Source organism: Myxine glutinosa, chromosome 11 (assembly GCF_964187855.1).
Source record: "Myxine glutinosa chromosome 11, kmMyxGlut1.1, whole genome shotgun sequence".
Lineage (NCBI taxonomy): Eukaryota > Metazoa > Chordata > Myxini > Myxiniformes > Myxinidae > Myxine > Myxine glutinosa.
The window spans coordinates 35,794,267-35,811,154 of record NC_136271.1 but is presented as its reverse complement, the minus strand read 5'-3'; the positions used below and the strand labels follow the sequence as shown (position 1 = coordinate 35,811,154).

The following is a 16,888-nucleotide window of genomic DNA, read 5'->3' as shown; positions in this document are numbered from 1 at the left end:
CTTCTGATTGGGTGGATGAGGGAAGTGTAATGGATGTAGTGTATACAGACTTTCAGAAGGTATTTGATGAGGTACCACATAGGACATTGTTAGCTACGATGAGGGCTTGCGGAGTGCTTTGTCAGGTAACTAACTGGATTGGAAACTGGATTAGTGAGGATGTCTGACTGGGAGGCTGTAAGTAGTGGGGTATCTTCGGGACCAGTACTAGGTTTAGTTCTGGTCCCGACCATTATTATTCATAATTTACATCAATGATTTGGATAGTGGCGTTAATAGTAGATTTTACAAATTTGCAGATGACACTAATCTTGCAGGTAAGGTAGATAGCAGAGAGGGAGTGGAGGGGGAGGGTGATCAGACTCAGTAAAGTTTGGATCGTTTAGTAGGTTGTCAAAAGATTGGCAGATACAGTTTAACATAAGGAAATGTAAGGTGATTGAGATGGGCAACAACAATGGAAATAGGGATTACCACCATTTACTAAACCACCATTTAGATTCTTTTTTCTTCCTACACTCCTAATTTCTAAGCCATCTCTCGGTGCCGGCTGGAACTTTCGGAATAAATTTTGCACCAATAATGTGACTATCGAGTATGCAGGATTGACATAATATTTTTTGACCTAATTTTTAAGGCCATGACATAATTGTAGACATTTAAACATTTTTCTCCAAACTTGACTAAGGTCGGTCCGATCAGAATTTGGTACAAAAGTGGATGACCTTTGGCCTATGTTGACCTTTTGACCTCAAAAATATACAGGATTTTGTCCGACCATGAACTCTACCATTTGGTGAAGTTTCATGAAGATCGGTTTAAAATTGTGACCTGTAGGCAAGTATAAGTGAGTGGACAGACAAACACACACACAAACAAACACACAAACCGGAGTGATCAACATACTTGTGAATTATTTTTTTTGCCAAATAACAAATGGACTCAAATGCAATACCCTCTCCTCTGGCGAGGGTAATAACCGTCAGCCCCCCACGTGGCTATTTTTAAAAATTATTTGGACCACAACTTGTATTACATTCATAACAGAAGAGATTGAATTATCATGACATTGGATGTCACGTGGTACAACTCCTGATTCCACTTGGCGTATAAATCAATCATTTAGACCCAAAATTAGCGAACTGCTTGGGTGGGAAGAGAAGTCAAAACAAATAAGAAGTAAATACATTAAATTGTAATTGATCCGCCATGATAGAAAGGGAATCTGTAAAAGGGAAATCCCTCTTTCTCATATCGGATCAATTACCATTTAAGTTATTTACTCCTTATTTGTCCTGATTCTACGTAGCTCGTTTTAACAACAACATAATTATTATCTACACCGAACACAGAAACGGGTCGTTGTTGGCTCTCCATTCCACGTGATGAACTTTTACTCTACCATATTTTCCTCCTTCCTGGATCATAAGGATAAAGATGCATCTTCCTTCCTGTGTCTGATCGATTGGAACTGTCCCATGCTGAACAGCACGGAATCTTTCACACCCCAAAACTAACTTCAGAATGAAAAATTCTAATGATGACGAGATGTAAATATGACAGAGTCCACACAGATGCACACAATTTAGCACTTCACTCAGCGAGGGTGGGTAACAAGATGGTGCCTTGCGGTCATGTGATCACGTATCCTCCAATGACGACCGTTTTCGCTCAAACCGAGTTCGTCGAGCTCTAGGATTCTATGGTTCTGGCGTGGTGCAAGGCACATTTATGGTTTATTTACATCATACCCCTCTGGGTTAAAGGTCAAAGTCTTACACCTCTAGGAGTACCAAACCACCATTTATATATACATTTATTTATATATATATATTTCCTTTTCGCTGCCAATGTCCGAGCTGTATCTCGGATCCGGCTGAGACTTTCGGAATGAAATTTTCCATCAATATTGGGAATAGAAAGATGCAAGCTTGACATAATTTTTTGGCCTTGACCTAATTTTAAGGTCATGAGCTAATTATAGACATTTTAACATTTTTCACCAAGCTTGACTACGGTTTGCCCGATCAGAATGACATTGCCCTCTCGAGATAGACAAGAGTAAGGCACATTCATGATTCATTTACATCATACCCCTCTGGGTTAAAGGTCAAGGTCAAATTCATCGCTCAATTTTGTCAATGCGGAATCTCAAACACCACTTTGCCTTTAAAGATGTTCTTGCATCATCATAGTGTACCTGCACTGAAGTTGTGCACCTCATATTTGATTAGTGTCCTTGACCTACTTTTTCGGAATGCAACCTAATTAACAAAAAACACCTTTTTGATCATAACTTGAATACTTTTTCTCTGATTTTCATGATGTTGAGTTATATGCATAGATTTTAGATGGGGACACATTTTCTTCATCTACACTCTATCACTAAATGTTGAAGGTCAAGTTCATATGGTGGTCCAAATAAAATATGGCCATCATTGGATTGCAGGCCAAGGGCAATTTATGGGCCTGTAGGTCATTTCATGGATGATGACTTTCAGAGCAATCCCAGATGTGGGTGCATCACAAAAGTTATCCCATAGTAGTATTTGGGGGGCAACAGTACATGCATTGTGGTGCTGGGTGTAGACAGTGCCAAGCTCGACGGACAGAATTTCCGTATTCCGGAATTCCAGAATTTTCCGGAAACTATAATAAAGTTTCCTTATAGACAGTGACTTAGGAAACAAACAATGTATCTCACTCACAGTTAGCACTGATAACATTGTTATGTTAATAGATGTTATATGCAAATATCATCCTCACCAGGTCACCATGTCCACCAACTGAACCAACAGGCCCTTGTACGCCCTGGTGGGAGAGAAACGCCATGGGATAAGCATTAGGTACATTCCCCTTTCATGGAGCTCAAACGTACCTAACAGGAAAATCTGGAGAGGAAACATTTATCTTCAAAGGGAACTGAACCTAAAAATAGGTCAAAACAGCAATAAACCTTTATTCATTCATCCATGTTCGGCTCCTGGATGCCAAATTGCATAATTTATGGGGGAGCTGACATGTCACTGATACCGTGGCCCTAAAAGGCCATAGACTAACGCAGAAATTAGGAGTTTGTCCAGACAGGTACCAGCACAGAAACAAATCATCCTCAATCAATTCAGTCTATGACAATAACATCTGTGTGTAGGTAATGTAGATCGAGTTTAAATTGTTATTTTGAGCAGAAATATTTTCAGTCTTCACAAAATTAGTCAAATTAAGTAACATAAATTAGTTTAAGACTGATAAAAAATTTTTTCGATCGTCTTGACTGTGTCACCTTAAGTTGGTATCAAAGGATATGTGGTCGGCAATGGGAGATAGCGCATGCTGTCTTTGACTCAAATCCAAAGATTCAAAGCCACTTGTTCAAACAATCACAATCTTTGATGCTCAGGTGACAATTTTGAGGAGGATGTTTGAGCAGCATTAAAGATGCAGATGATGTGGTGACCAAGGTCAGAACATATTTAGAGACATCTCTGTTTTTAAGCCAAAATGGGAAGTTGACGAGTGTAGTTGTTGTGTCTGAATAGTGTAGAGTGTATCTTTAATGGACGGTATTCCATGAGACAAGCACGCCAAGAAGGAAATGCTCACCATTTGCCCTTTAGCTCCTGGTGAGCCGAGAGCACCTGGATCTCCATCTGAACCCTGTAATAAGCAAAAACGGGAATGGCAACAGGTGAATAACACAATATGTCTCCCACAAGAGCAAAACCATGCGTTAGACGCCCAAGCAGATTAAAGAAGTTCTACATCCATATTATACCCTCAAGCAGGAAGCTCGATACAATGGAGTTCATGCGTTCTGTTATTGCATAAATTTATGAAACTGACAATGTTATTCTTTTTCATTTGCATTTAGGTCCTTCTTATTAGAGCAAATAATCAAGAGTTCTGAACTCTAAACACATTTTGAAAATGAAGCAGAAAGAAACCCTGGGAAGGTGGCAGCTCGGGGGGCGTGCTTACGTATATTGCGACTTGTGTTGATTTTGAAAACCTGTCCATGCATTCCGTCTCTAATGCATATGTGATCGCCTCTTTTGAAACCAATAGCTGATCGTAATTTTAAAAAGTTAATAAACACACATGGGTATATCCAGGTGCAGTTTCTCACATGCTCGCTATATTCTGTTATGTCAACTTCTTGCCAAAAGGATTCAAACAAACAAACAAACAAAAGGAAACAGACAAATTTGCCCATTCCCACTGGACTCATTTTTGGCATTTTCACCTGCGACATGCCGCAGGCCTACAAGAGCTCCATGTGATTGGTATTGCTGTTCTTGTTGTGGTTGTAATTGGGGGTCGATTTTAAAAATGTGAACCCATTGGTCAGAAAGCAGTCGGACCCCACCCACATTTGTCATTTTACACCACCCACCATAGCACCCAGACAAAAGAATATGGCTGCCATCTTGGTTTTCTGGTGGGCCTAAGGCATCAGTCCTGTAGGCCTCTGCTGATAATTATATACTGCCCAGGTTTTTTTGGATCCGATTTCCAATGGTTTTTTTGGGGTCGAGTGTTCCTCAGGATGAGGGACCACGAAAAATTGATGTCAAATAAAGGTTACTATAAAGGTTTAGTCAAGCCTGTCATAAGGCACGGTACGCACCTCCGTAAAAATCCAGTGCTGGTACATTACATAATTATTGAACAGCCCCATATTGGAGTTAACGTAATCCAATCCAATCATTACATAATCCAATCCAGGGCTGGTATATTACAGAATTTTTGAATAGCCACATATTGGGGTTAAACAATCTGTTACTGTGTGGCGAATCATCTTGTTGTGATATAACCGTGGCAGAGGCTGCCATGGATGAGAGGTATTGAGTTAATCTTTTAATAGTGCATTAAATGTGTGTTTCCCAATCACGCTGTTCATCTTTTAAGAGTGTTTTAAATGCGTTTCCCAATCTGCCCGTTACTGCATTTTGTCGCAGGCTGTGACCACAGTGTGGTCATTCTTGTTAAAATATGCATATGAAAGACAAATAAAAAATGTGAAAAAAGTCACTGTTAGAAAATGTTCTGGTTGTGTCTGTTTTGCTACCTGTAGGTTTCCTCCCTCACCCCCAAGTTTGATGTCAGGTGATGCCATAAATAGAAGAATTGGCTGGTTGGATTCATTACTTCTCAAGAGAAAGGGGTGGATTCAATGTAGCAATTTCATAAAAGTTGGGAGGTTGATTTTGAGGTTTAAAAAATGGGGAGGGACCTGTAGCCCAACAAAGCCCCAGTAGCAGATCCACAGCCACCTCATTTGGATAAAACTCTTAACGATCCTGAAGCTCAGGGCCGAAAGCTATGCCTGAGTTAAAAACAAAACATGTTGCACCTTCAGAAATGTGACTTTGTTTGTACATCCTACCTTCATTATTTTATTTTTTTCATTTAATAACTTTTACCAAATGTGTAAGCAGACTTCCTCTCTGGTTGTAGGCAACGTGTGGCCCTGAATGGATTTCTCTCATCTCCCCTCCCTGTTCTGGCTGGAGTTCCCCAAGGCAGTGTTCTGGGCCCTGTGCTATTTCTGGTCTTCATCAATGATCTCTCTGACTCTCTGGAAAATCCTCTCTATCTCTTTGTGATGACTCCACTCTCTGCCGCTCCATTCCTCATCTCTCAGATCGGCAGTCTGCAGCCTCCTCACTCTCTGCAGACCTGGACAAAATGACAGACTGGTCAAACAAGTGGAACATGTCTTTCAATCCTGACAAATCCCAAACTCTTACTATGTCTCTCCAAAAAGACCGACTGGAAAACCCTCCCATCTATTTTCTCAACAATCCTCTCCGAGAAGTTCTGTCGCTCAAGCTTTTGGGTCTCACTATCTGCCATGATCTTTCTTGGGGTAATCACATTTCCAAGCTGGCCTCCAAAGCCAGTCGCCGACTGGGCATCCTCCGTCGTACGAAGTACTTCCTTGGCACACCTGAGATCCTCACCACATACAAGGCTTTCATCTGCAGGTCAATGGAATACTGTTCTCCCCTTTGGGCCGGTTCTCCTGCCTCACATCTAGCTCGGCTTCATGCTGTTGAAACCAAAGCTTTCAGAATCATTGGAATTTCCCGCGATGAAGCTAACTCCGAGGGCCTTTCACTCACTCACCGCAGGCAGGTTGATGGTCTTTCTGTCTTTTACCGACTCCTCTCCGGCCTTGCTCCCCCAGCTCTCTCTGTGCTCTGTCCCCCTAATATTCCTACAGGTCGCATAAGATCTGCCAGCAACCCTCTTATGGTTAAACTGCCAAAATCTAGGCTCTCTGCTCACCTTCACTCTTTCATTCCCCTTTTCTCCCGCCTCTGGAACAAACTCCCCCACTCCCTTCAATCCCACTCCTCCCTCCAGGTCTTTAAAACAGCTGTTCACCACCATCTTCACCATCAGCATCTTCCCCCATCTAAAACCTTGATCTTTTCTACCCCCGCTAATTCACCCCAGATACACTTTTTTTGAAATTCCAACTTCTTTCCTGGAAGTCCTTGCAGTGTTGATATGTTTTATACCTCTCCCACCTCCACCCAAACCCTCTCCCTCCCACATTTCTCTCGATGTCCCTGCTCTCAAATGTTGTGTTTGTGTCCTTCCCCCTCTCTCCCCATCTTGTGTTCCGCTCCCCTTATTTTGTGTTTTATGTGTTGGTTGACTTTTTGTGTGATTAATGTTAGCTCTTTCACGAGCCTCGATCTTGTATACAAAATAAATAAATAAAGCAGAATAGTGTGTTCAATTTGACATTCTCATCCATCTTCCTGAAAGCATGAGGAATGGCTGCCAATAAAGGTATTTCCGCTTTCTGAAACAAAAACACAGATCTAGTGTTTCATGATAACAAACGATGAGTCGTGGTTTATTTTCCTGATAACGAGCAATAGAGCACATTGAATCACTGCTAACCGATCAATCAAAAATTAAAATCTGGTGAAGATTTCCGGTAACAAATTCCAAGTTGGAAAAATGTTTTCCTGTTTTCTTTGTATATTTTTAAGGCTCAAGGAAAACCCTCGAGTCTTTACTTGCATTCAGATCCTGATATAATCTCAGTCTATGGAACCTTCAAGCAGCCATCAGTCGAAAAAAAGAACTATCAATAGAATTCATGACTAGTTCCAAAGTCAGAAACAGCTTCCTCAAACTCCATCATTCATCTGCTCTTGAAAACATTAGCCCGAAGTGAGACTTGGTCAGGGAACTACTGAAGCTTAAAGAAAGTTGAAAGTTAAACTTCATTGTTTAAGGTCATTTATTGACACAACACATGAAAACCTTGTCCACAAACTTCTTCAGTTAAGGCTCGCCTTTTTGCCTGGATTGCCGATGGGGCCTCTTGGTCCAGGAATCCCTCTGTTTCCCTACAAGCAAAGAAGTTCATTAATGGAGCAAATCATTACATCTCTGTTGGTAAATATACCTTGATTCAACAGTGAGACAACTAAGAAAAAGCATTCAATGCACGATATCTAAAAGAAAAAGTCCTTTTTCCACTCCTTCCATTCTTCCTCCGAGGAAAGAAGTTAAGGACAATAATTGTTTTATTATTTTATTTTTTATTTAAGATTGATTACGCAGTAGTAGTGAGCTATGTGAGCATTATAAAGGTTAATTGGGTGTTAATTTCTGAAGAGGTAACCAATTAGGTGTGCAGTATATAATACATTTGCTTTGTCTAGATTTTCAGTCCCCCTCCAGATGGTTCAGGTAGTGGCATGGAGGACAGGTTAGCAAAGTCAATTAAAAATTTGACCCAGGAACAAGAAACAAGGGGGGATAAAGTTGGAGTTTTACGGGGGCCGTTTCTGCGTCCATTGCTTTGAAATTCATATAAACTATTTAAGTAAAAGAGAAGGGATTCGTTTACAGATTCATTTACAGTAGGTAGGTACATGAAAAACAATATGTTTTAGGGGAACAGAGCAGAAAATGGGAAATTGATTTGCTTGTAAGTGTAAGTTTCAAAAGGACAAACTTTTTTTGAAATGGCGAGATTTCACAAAGCATATGTTGGGAGATAGATTTAGGAAGAATTGTTAAAAAAAGGAACTTAAACAACCGGTACAGAGTGAGACAGAGGAATGCAGGCAAAGATAACTTTTCGAAGCATGAGGAGAGGCAAGGTCTTTAAATCAAAGGAGGCAGTTTATGGAAGTCTGGGTGAGGTAGATATATTGTATTGATTGTATGGAAGTCTGGGTTAGGTATATATATTGTATTGATTGTATGGAAGTCTGGGTGAGGTAGATATATTGTATTGATTGTATGGAAGTCTGGGTTAGGTATATATATTGTATTGATTGTATGGAAGTCTGGGTTAGGTCGGTATATTGTATTGATTGTATGGAAGTCTGGGTTAGGTCGGCATATTGTATTGATTGTATGGAAGTCTGGGTTAGGTCGGTATATTGTATTGATTGTATGGAAGTCTGGGTTAGGTCGGCATATTGTATTGATTGTATGGAAGTCTTGGTTAGGTAGATATATTGTATTGATTGTATGGAAGTCTGGGTTAGGTATATATATAGTATTGATTGTATGGAAGTCTGGGTTAGGTCAGCATATAGTATTGATTGTATGGAAGTCTGGGTTAGGTCAGCATATTGTATTGATTGTATGGAAGTCTGGGTTAGGTCAGTATATTGTATTGATTGTATGGAAGTCTGGGTTAGGTCGGCATATTGTATTGATTGTATGGAAGTCTGGGTTAGGTAGATATATTGTATTGATTGTATGGAAGTCTGGGTTAGGTCGGTATATTGTATTGATTGTATGGAAGTCTGGGTTAGGTCGGTATATTGTATTGATTGTATGGAAGTCTGGGTTAGGTCGGTATATTGTATTGATGGCATGGAAGTCTGGGTTAGGTCAGCATATTGTATTGATTGTATGGAAGTCTGGGTGAGGTATATTGTATTGATTGTATGGAAGTCTGGGTTAGGTCGGTATATTGTATTGATTGTATGGAAGTCTGGGTTAGGTCGGCATATTGTATTGATTGTATGGAAGTCTGGGTTAGGTAGATATATTGTATTGATTGTATGGAAGTCTGGGTTAGGTATATATATAGTATTGATTGTATGGAAGTCTGGGTTAGGTCAGCATATTGTATTGATTGTATGGAAGTCTGGGTTAGGTCGGTATATTGTATTGATTGTATGGAAGTCTGGGTTAGGTCGGCATATTGTATTGATTGTATGGAAGTCTGGGTTAGGTAGATATATTGTATTGATTGTATGGAAGTCTGGGTTAGGTCGGTATATTGTATTGATTGTATGGAAGTCTGGGTTAGGTCGGTATATTGTATTGATTGTATGGAAGTCTGGGTTAGGTCAGCATATTGTATTGATTGTATGGAAGTCTGGGTGAGGTATATTGTATTGATTGTATGGAAGTCTGGGTTAGGTCGGTATATTGTATTGATTGTATGGAAGTCTGGGTTAGGTCGGTATATTGTATTGATTGTATGGAAGTCTGGGTTAGGTCGGTATATTGTATTGATTGTATGGAAGTCTGGGTTAGGTCGGCATATTGTATTGATTGTATGGAAGTCTGGGTTAGGTCGGCATATTGTATTGATTGTATGGAAGTCTGGGTTAGGTATATATATTGTATTGATTGTATGGAAGTCTGGGTTAGGTCGGTATATTGTATTGATTGTATGGAAGTCTGGGTTAGGTCGGCAAATTGTATTGATTGTATGGAAGTCTTGGTTAGGTAGATATATTGTATTGATTGTATGGAAGTCTGGGTTAGGTCGGCATATTGTATTGATTGTATGGAAGTCTGGGTTAGGTAGATATATTGTATTGATTGTATGGAAGTCTGGGTTAGGTATATATATAGTATTGATTGTATGGAAGTCTGGGTTAGGTCGGTATATTGTATTGATTGTATGGAAGTCTGGGTTAGGTCGGCATATTGTATTGATTGTATGGAAGTCTGGGTTAGGTAGATATATTGTATTGATTGTATGGAAGTCTGGGTTAGGTCGGTATATTGTATTGATTGTATGGAAGTCTGGGTTAGGTCGGTATATTGTATTGATTGTATGGAAGTCTGGGTTAGGTCGGTATATTGTATTGATTGTCTGGAAGTCTGGGTTAGGTCGGCATATTGTATTGATTGTATGGAAGTCTGGGTTAGGTCGGCATATTGTATTGATTGTATGGAAGTCTGGGTTAGGTATATATATTGTATTGATTGTATGGAAGTCTGGGTTAGGTCGGTATATTGTATTGATTGTATGGAAGTCTGGGTTAGGTCGGCATATTGTATTGATTGTATGGAAGTCTTGGTTAGGTAGATATATTGTATTGATTGTATGGAAGTCTGGGTTAGGTCGGCATATTGTATTGATTGTATGGAAGTCTGGGTTAGGTCGGTATATTGTATTGATTGTATGGAAGTCTGGGTTAGGTCGGTATATTGTATTGATTGTATGGAAGTCTGGGTGAGGTAGGTATATTGTATTGATTGCATGGAAGTCTGGGTTAGGTAGATATATTGTATTGATTGTATGGAAGTCTGGGTTAGGTAGATATATTGTATTGATTGTATGGAAGTCTGGGTTAGGTCGGCATATTGTATTGATTGTATGGAAGTCTGGGTTAGGTCGGTATATTGTATTGATTGTATGGAAGTCTGGGTTAGGTCGGTATATTGTATTGATTGTATGGAAGTCTGGGTTAGGTAGGTATATTGTATTGATTGTATGGAAGTCTGGGTTAGGTAGATATATTGTATTGATTGTATGGAAGTCTGGGTTAGGTATATATATAGTATTGATTGTCTGGAAGTCTGGGTTAGGTCGGTATATTGTATTGATTGTATGGAAGTCTGGGTTAGGTCGGCATATTGTATTGATTGTATGGAAGTCTGGGTTAGGTAGATATATTGTATTGATTGTATGGAAGTCTGGGTTAGGTCGGTATATTGTATTGATTGTATGGAAGTCTGGGTTAGGTCGGTATATTGTATTGATTGTATGGAAGTCTGGGTTAGGTCGGTATATTGTATTGATTGTCTGGAAGTCTGGGTTAGGTCGGCATATTGTATTGATTGTATGGAAGTCTGGGTTAGGTCGGCATATTGTATTGATTGTATGGAAGTCTGGGTTAGGTATATATATTGTATTGATTGTATGGAAGTCTGGGTTAGGTCGGTATATTGTATTGATTGTATGGAAGTCTGGGTTAGGTCGGCATATTGTATTGATTGTATGGAAGTCTTGGTTAGGTAGATATATTGTATTGATTGTATGGAAGTCTGGGTTAGGTCGGCATATTGTATTGATTGTATGGAAGTCTGGGTTAGGTCGGTATATTGTATTGATTGTATGGAAGTCTGGGTTAGGTCGGTATATTGTATTGATTGTATGGAAGTCTGGGTTAGGTAGGTATATTGTATTGATTGCATGGAAGTCTGGGTTAGGTAGATATATTGTATTGATTGTATGGAAGTCTGGGTTAGGTAGATATATTGTATTGATTGTATGGAAGTCTGGGTTAGGTCGGCATATTGTATTGATTGTATGGAAGTCTGGGTTAGGTCGGTATATTGTATTGATTGTATGGAAGTCTGGGTTAGGTCGGTATATTGTATTGATTGTATGGAAGTCTGGGTTAGGTAGGTATATTGTATTGATTGTATGGAAGTCTGGGTTAGGTAGATATATTGTATTGATTGTATGGAAGTCTGGGTTAGGTAGGTATATTGTATTGATTGTATGGAAGTCTGGGTTAGGTAGGTGTATGGTATTGATTGTATGGAAGTCTGGGTGAGGTATATTGTATTGATTGTATGGAAGTCTGAGTTCGGTAGGTATATTGTATTGATTGTATGGAAGTCTGGGTTAGGTAGGTATATTGTATTGATTGTATGGAAGTCTGAGTTCGGTAGGTATATTGTATTGATTGTATGGAAGTCTGGGTTAGGTAGGTGTATGGTATTGATTGTATGGAAGTCTGGGTGAGGTATATTGTATTGATTGTATGGAAGTCTGAGTTCGGTTGGTATATGGTATTGATTGTATGGAAGTCTGGGTTAGGTAGGTACATTGTATTGATTGTATGGAAGTCTGGGTTAGGTAGATATATTGTATCGATTGTATGGATGTCTGGGTTCGGTAGATATATTGTATTGATTGTATGGAAGTCTGGGTTAGGTCGGTATATTGCATTGATTATATGGAGGTCTGGGTTAGGTAGGTATCTCGTATTGATTGTATGGAAGTCTGGGTTAGGTAGATATATTGTATTGATTGTATGGAAGTCTGGGTGAGGTATATTGTATTGATTGTATGGAATTCTGAGTTCGGTAGGTATATTGTATTGATTGTATGGAAGTCTGGGTTAGGTAGGTATATTGTATTGATTGTATGGAAGTCTGAGTTCGGTAGGTATGTTGTATTGATTGTATGGAAGTCTGGGTGAGGTATATTGTATTGATTGTATGGAAGTCTGAGTTCGGTAGGTATATTGTATTGATTGTATGGAAGTCTGGGTTAGGTAGGTATATTGTATTGATTGTATGGAAGTCTGGGTTAGGTAGGTATATTGCATTGATTATATGGAAGTCTGAGTTCGGTAGGTATATTGTATTGATTGTATGGAAGTCTGAGTTCAGTAGGTATATTGTATTGATTGTATGGAAGTCTGGGTTCGGTAGGTATATTGTATTGATTGTATGGAAGTCTGGGTTAGGTAGGTATATTGTATTGATTGTATGGAAGTCTGGGTTAGGTAAGTATATTGTATTGATTGTATGGAAGTCTGGATGAGGTATATTGTATTGATTGTATGGAAGTCTGGGTTAGGTAAGTATATTGTATTGATTGTATGGAAGTCTGGATGAGGTATATTGTATTGATTGTATGGAAGTCTGGGTTCGGTAGATATATTGTATTGATTGTATGGAAGTCTGGGTGAGGTAGGTATATTGTATTGATTGTATGGAAGTTTGGGTTAGGTCGGTATATTGTATTGATTGTATGGAAGTCTGGGTGAGGTATATTGTATTGATTGTATGGACGTCTGGGTTAGGTAGATATATTGTATTGATTGTATGGAGGTCTGGGTGAGGTATATTGTATTGAGTGTATGGAAGTCTGGGTTAGGTAGGTATATTGTATTGATTGTATGGAAGTCTGGGTTAGGTAGGTATATTGTATTGATTGTATGGAAGTTTGGGTTAGGTCGGTATATTGTATTGAGTGTATGGAAGTCTGGATTATGTTGGTGATATTTTTAATCTAGTGTTCAGTCATGGTCACTTATAGAAATAATAGAGCTGCATTAGAGAGGGTTTAATATAGAGCAAATAGGCTGAAAGATCCAGTGCTGGCAGATTCAGTGCTGGCAGATCCAGGGCTGGCAGATCCAGGGCTGGCAGAGCAGATCCAGGGTTGACAGATCCAGGGCTGGCAGATCCAGGGCTAGCAAATCCAGAGCTGGCAGATCCAGCGCTAGCAAATCCAGGGCTTGCAGATCCAGGGCTGGCAAATCCAGGGCTGGCAGATCCAGGGCTAGCAAATCCAGGGCTGGCAGATCCAGGGCTAGCAAATCAAGGGCTGGCAGATCCAGTGCTGGCAAATCCAGCGTTGGCAGATCCAGGGCTGGCAAATCCAGGGCTGGCAGATCCAGCGCTAGCAAACCCAGGGCTGGCAGATCCAGGGCTGGCAAATCCAGGGCTGCAGATCCAGGGCTAGCAAATCCATGGCTGGCAGATCCAGGGCTAGCAAATCCAGGGCTGGCAGATCCAGCGCTAGCAAATCCAGGGCTGGCAGATCCAGCGCTAGCAAATCCAGGGCTGGCAGATCCAGGGCTGGCAAATCCAGGGCTGGCAAATCCAGGGCTGGCAAATCCAGGGCTGGCAGATCCAGCGCTAGCAAATCCAGGGCTGGCAGATCCAGGGCTGGCAAATCCAGGGCTGGCAGATCCAGGGCTAGCAAATCCAGGGCTGGCAGATCCAGTGCTGGCAAATCCAACGTTGGCAGATCCAGGGCTAGCAAATCCAGAGCTGGCAGATCCAGCGCTAGCAAATCCAGGGCTGGCAGATCCAGGGCTGGCAAATCCAGGGCTGGCAGATCCAGGGCTGGCAGATCCAGGGCTAGCAAATCAAGGGCTGGCAGATCCAGTGCTGGCAAATCCAGGGCTGGCAGATCTTAGCTATAACTGGGATGCATAACAAGTGTTGCATGGTATTGTGGAGATGGAATTATGTCATTGGAAGGATTGGGTTTGAAAACATGCAAGGTGAGTAGTAAAGCCTTTCCTGCCCCTGCGTTGCTTTATATTTATTGAACATGATAGAGTTGTAATAAGGACAATCACAACACCACAGAAGTGTTCTGTAAGCATGGTTAAGTGATAAGTAATTAGATGGTTTGGTTTTATTAAATTAATTAAATGCCATGCCCAAAATTTTAATGACATCAACTGAATCATTCCAAAGCTAATTCTTACAAACAAGGAGGAATGGAGGAAATTGTGGCAAAGTATTTTTTACCTAATTTTTACCTAATTAACAGAATCCTTACCCTAATTTTTATAACCCTTACAATTCTCATTAACAATATTCAGGTATTCTCAATGTTACGATTCAAGAAACATTTCCGCAGGAAGAGTTGTTGGGGAAGCGATCTTGGGAGGAAGCCTGGAGTTAGGAAGGAAGTATATGGCGCCTCTCCCTTTACAGCGAGGAGAGGCAGGGGTTTAGGTGGAGAAGTGAAGTTAAAGAGAAAGAGGTTGGAGAAAGGAGTGAATAATGAAGGATAATGCGGGTGATTCTTGGTTTCACAAGTAACGGCGAGTGTAGAAAAGTTTAGTTCAGGGCTCCTTACAAATATTGAGTGAAAGTTTTAAATGTGTTAGTGAGGTTGGTTTATACCTTTGCACCTTCAAATCCATGGATTCCAATATCTCCAGGCTTTCCCTCGTTTCCCTGTGGAAATACAAAATATCATGAAAACCATCTTCCTCTCACTCGAAGAAAAACACATGTATGCATTTTTACATACCGTTAACAACATGGGCATGACAAACTTTTATCAGGCTGTGATGAAGTTAATGTAACAAAATTAAATGCTTGAGATTCAAATTTTGTCGTTACAGCTAAACCTAAAGCTAAAAGCTCCAGTTATAATAATAATAATATAATAATAATAATTCATTTATTTTGTATAGCGCTTTTCAAGTAGCCCAAAGGCGCTTTGACAGAGTGGAAAACATAATGCATAACAATACATGAAAACAACAATTGCAAAAAGACAAGAATCAATAGGGAAATATTTAAAGCAAAAGGAGGGAGAGGGAGAAGAGATAGTCAGGGGTTAAATGCTGTGGGTTGAATGTTGAATGCAGCGTTGAACAGGTGGGTCTTTCGTGATGTTTTGAATGTGGTGAGTGAGGAGGAGTCTCTGATGGTGTGAGGTAGTGAGTTCCACAGGGTGGGAGCAGCGATGGAGAAGGCCCTGTCCCCCCAGGATCTGAATTTGGTCCGGATGGAGGGGGTCAGGAGGTTGGTACCAGCAGAGCGGAGGTTGCGGGTGGGAGTGTGTCTGGAGAGGAGGTCAGCCAGGTAGGATGGGGCCAGGTTATGAAGGGCTTTAGAGACCACCAACCTGCCTGCGGTGAGTGAGTGAAAGGCCCTCAGAGTTAGCTTCATCGCAGGAAATTCCAATGATCCTGAAAGCTTTGGTTTCAACAGCATGAAGACGAGCCAGGTGTGAGGAAGGAGTTAAAGCAACTACTAGAGCAGCACTCGGTAGAGCGCATATAATACCTCCGCCAGGCTGAAGAGTTTACGTTTTGGATCCCACTGATAGGCTGGATCTGGATTCGGACCTGAACCAAAATCTAATCGGCTTGTTCTTGTCACCAAACCAACTCATCCACCAAGTTTATTCATAACTCGTCCATAAATTTTTTTATATCATGTTGTATATCGCTTTTCACCCGATCTGTCAATGGTGAAGAATCACTTAACAATTAAATAATTATTGCAGCCAAATCCATATTCAGATCTTCACCAAAATCGAAATGATTAGTCATTCTCACACACCCAACCTCTCCACCAAGTTTCGTCCAAATCCGTTCATAACTTTTGAGATATCCTGCTATATATCGTTTTTGGCCCTATCTCCCTATTTTGGCCCTATTTTTGGCCTGAAGAATCACTTTAAAAAATTCAAGTAGCCGGATCCGAATCCGGATCTTCACCAAAATCTAATCATTTTGTTCTTGTCACATAAACTACTTCTCTGCAAAATTTCTTCCAAATCCGTCCACAACTTTTTGAGATATCTTGTTCACAGACAGACAAACAGACAGGTGTGAAAACATAACCTCCATCCACCTTCGTGGCGGAGGTAAAAATAAGAAAACATTGGGACTTCCGGTCCTTGGTGTGAGCGTGTTGGATGTTGGCTCATCCGTGCATCGTTGCAGTTCATCAAAACTAGATTTTGCTGACCAGATCCGGCATGTCTTTCTGTTATGATTTCACCCTCTCTGACTCTCTTGAAAATCCTCTCTATCTCTTTGCTGACGACTCTACTCTCTGTCGCTCCATTCCTCATCCCTCAGATCGGCAGTCTGCAGCCTCCTCACTCTCTGCAGACCTGGACAAAATCACAGACTGGGCAAACAAGTGGAACATGTCTTTCAATCCTGATAAATCTCACACTCTTACGATGTCTCTCCGAAAAGACCGACTGGAAAATCCTCCCATCCACTTTCTGAATAATCCTCTCCAAGAAGTTCTGTCACTCAAGCTTTTGGGTCTCACTATCTGCCATGATCTTTCCTGGGAAAACCACATTTCAAATCTGGCCTCCAAAGCCAGTCGCCGACTGGGCATCCTCCGTCGTGCGAAG

At 40.7% G+C, this 16,888-nt stretch overlaps 1 protein-coding gene across 1 annotated transcript in view; it reads right to left on the bottom strand.

Annotated features, from left to right (window-relative positions):
• Window positions 1-16,888, bottom strand: part of LOC137436111 (uncharacterized) — a 74,354-nt gene that overhangs the window by 37,030 nt on the left and 20,436 nt on the right. The window contains exons 9-12 of the mRNA XM_078786261.1: window positions 14,902-14,955; window positions 7,320-7,373; window positions 3,604-3,657; window positions 2,767-2,811 (exon numbers count right to left, since the gene is read on the bottom strand). Coding sequence (XP_078642387.1) covers window positions 2,767-2,811; window positions 3,604-3,657; window positions 7,320-7,373; window positions 14,902-14,955 — 207 coding nt within the window. The remainder of the gene's footprint in view (window positions 1-2,766; window positions 2,812-3,603; window positions 3,658-7,319; window positions 7,374-14,901; window positions 14,956-16,888) is intronic.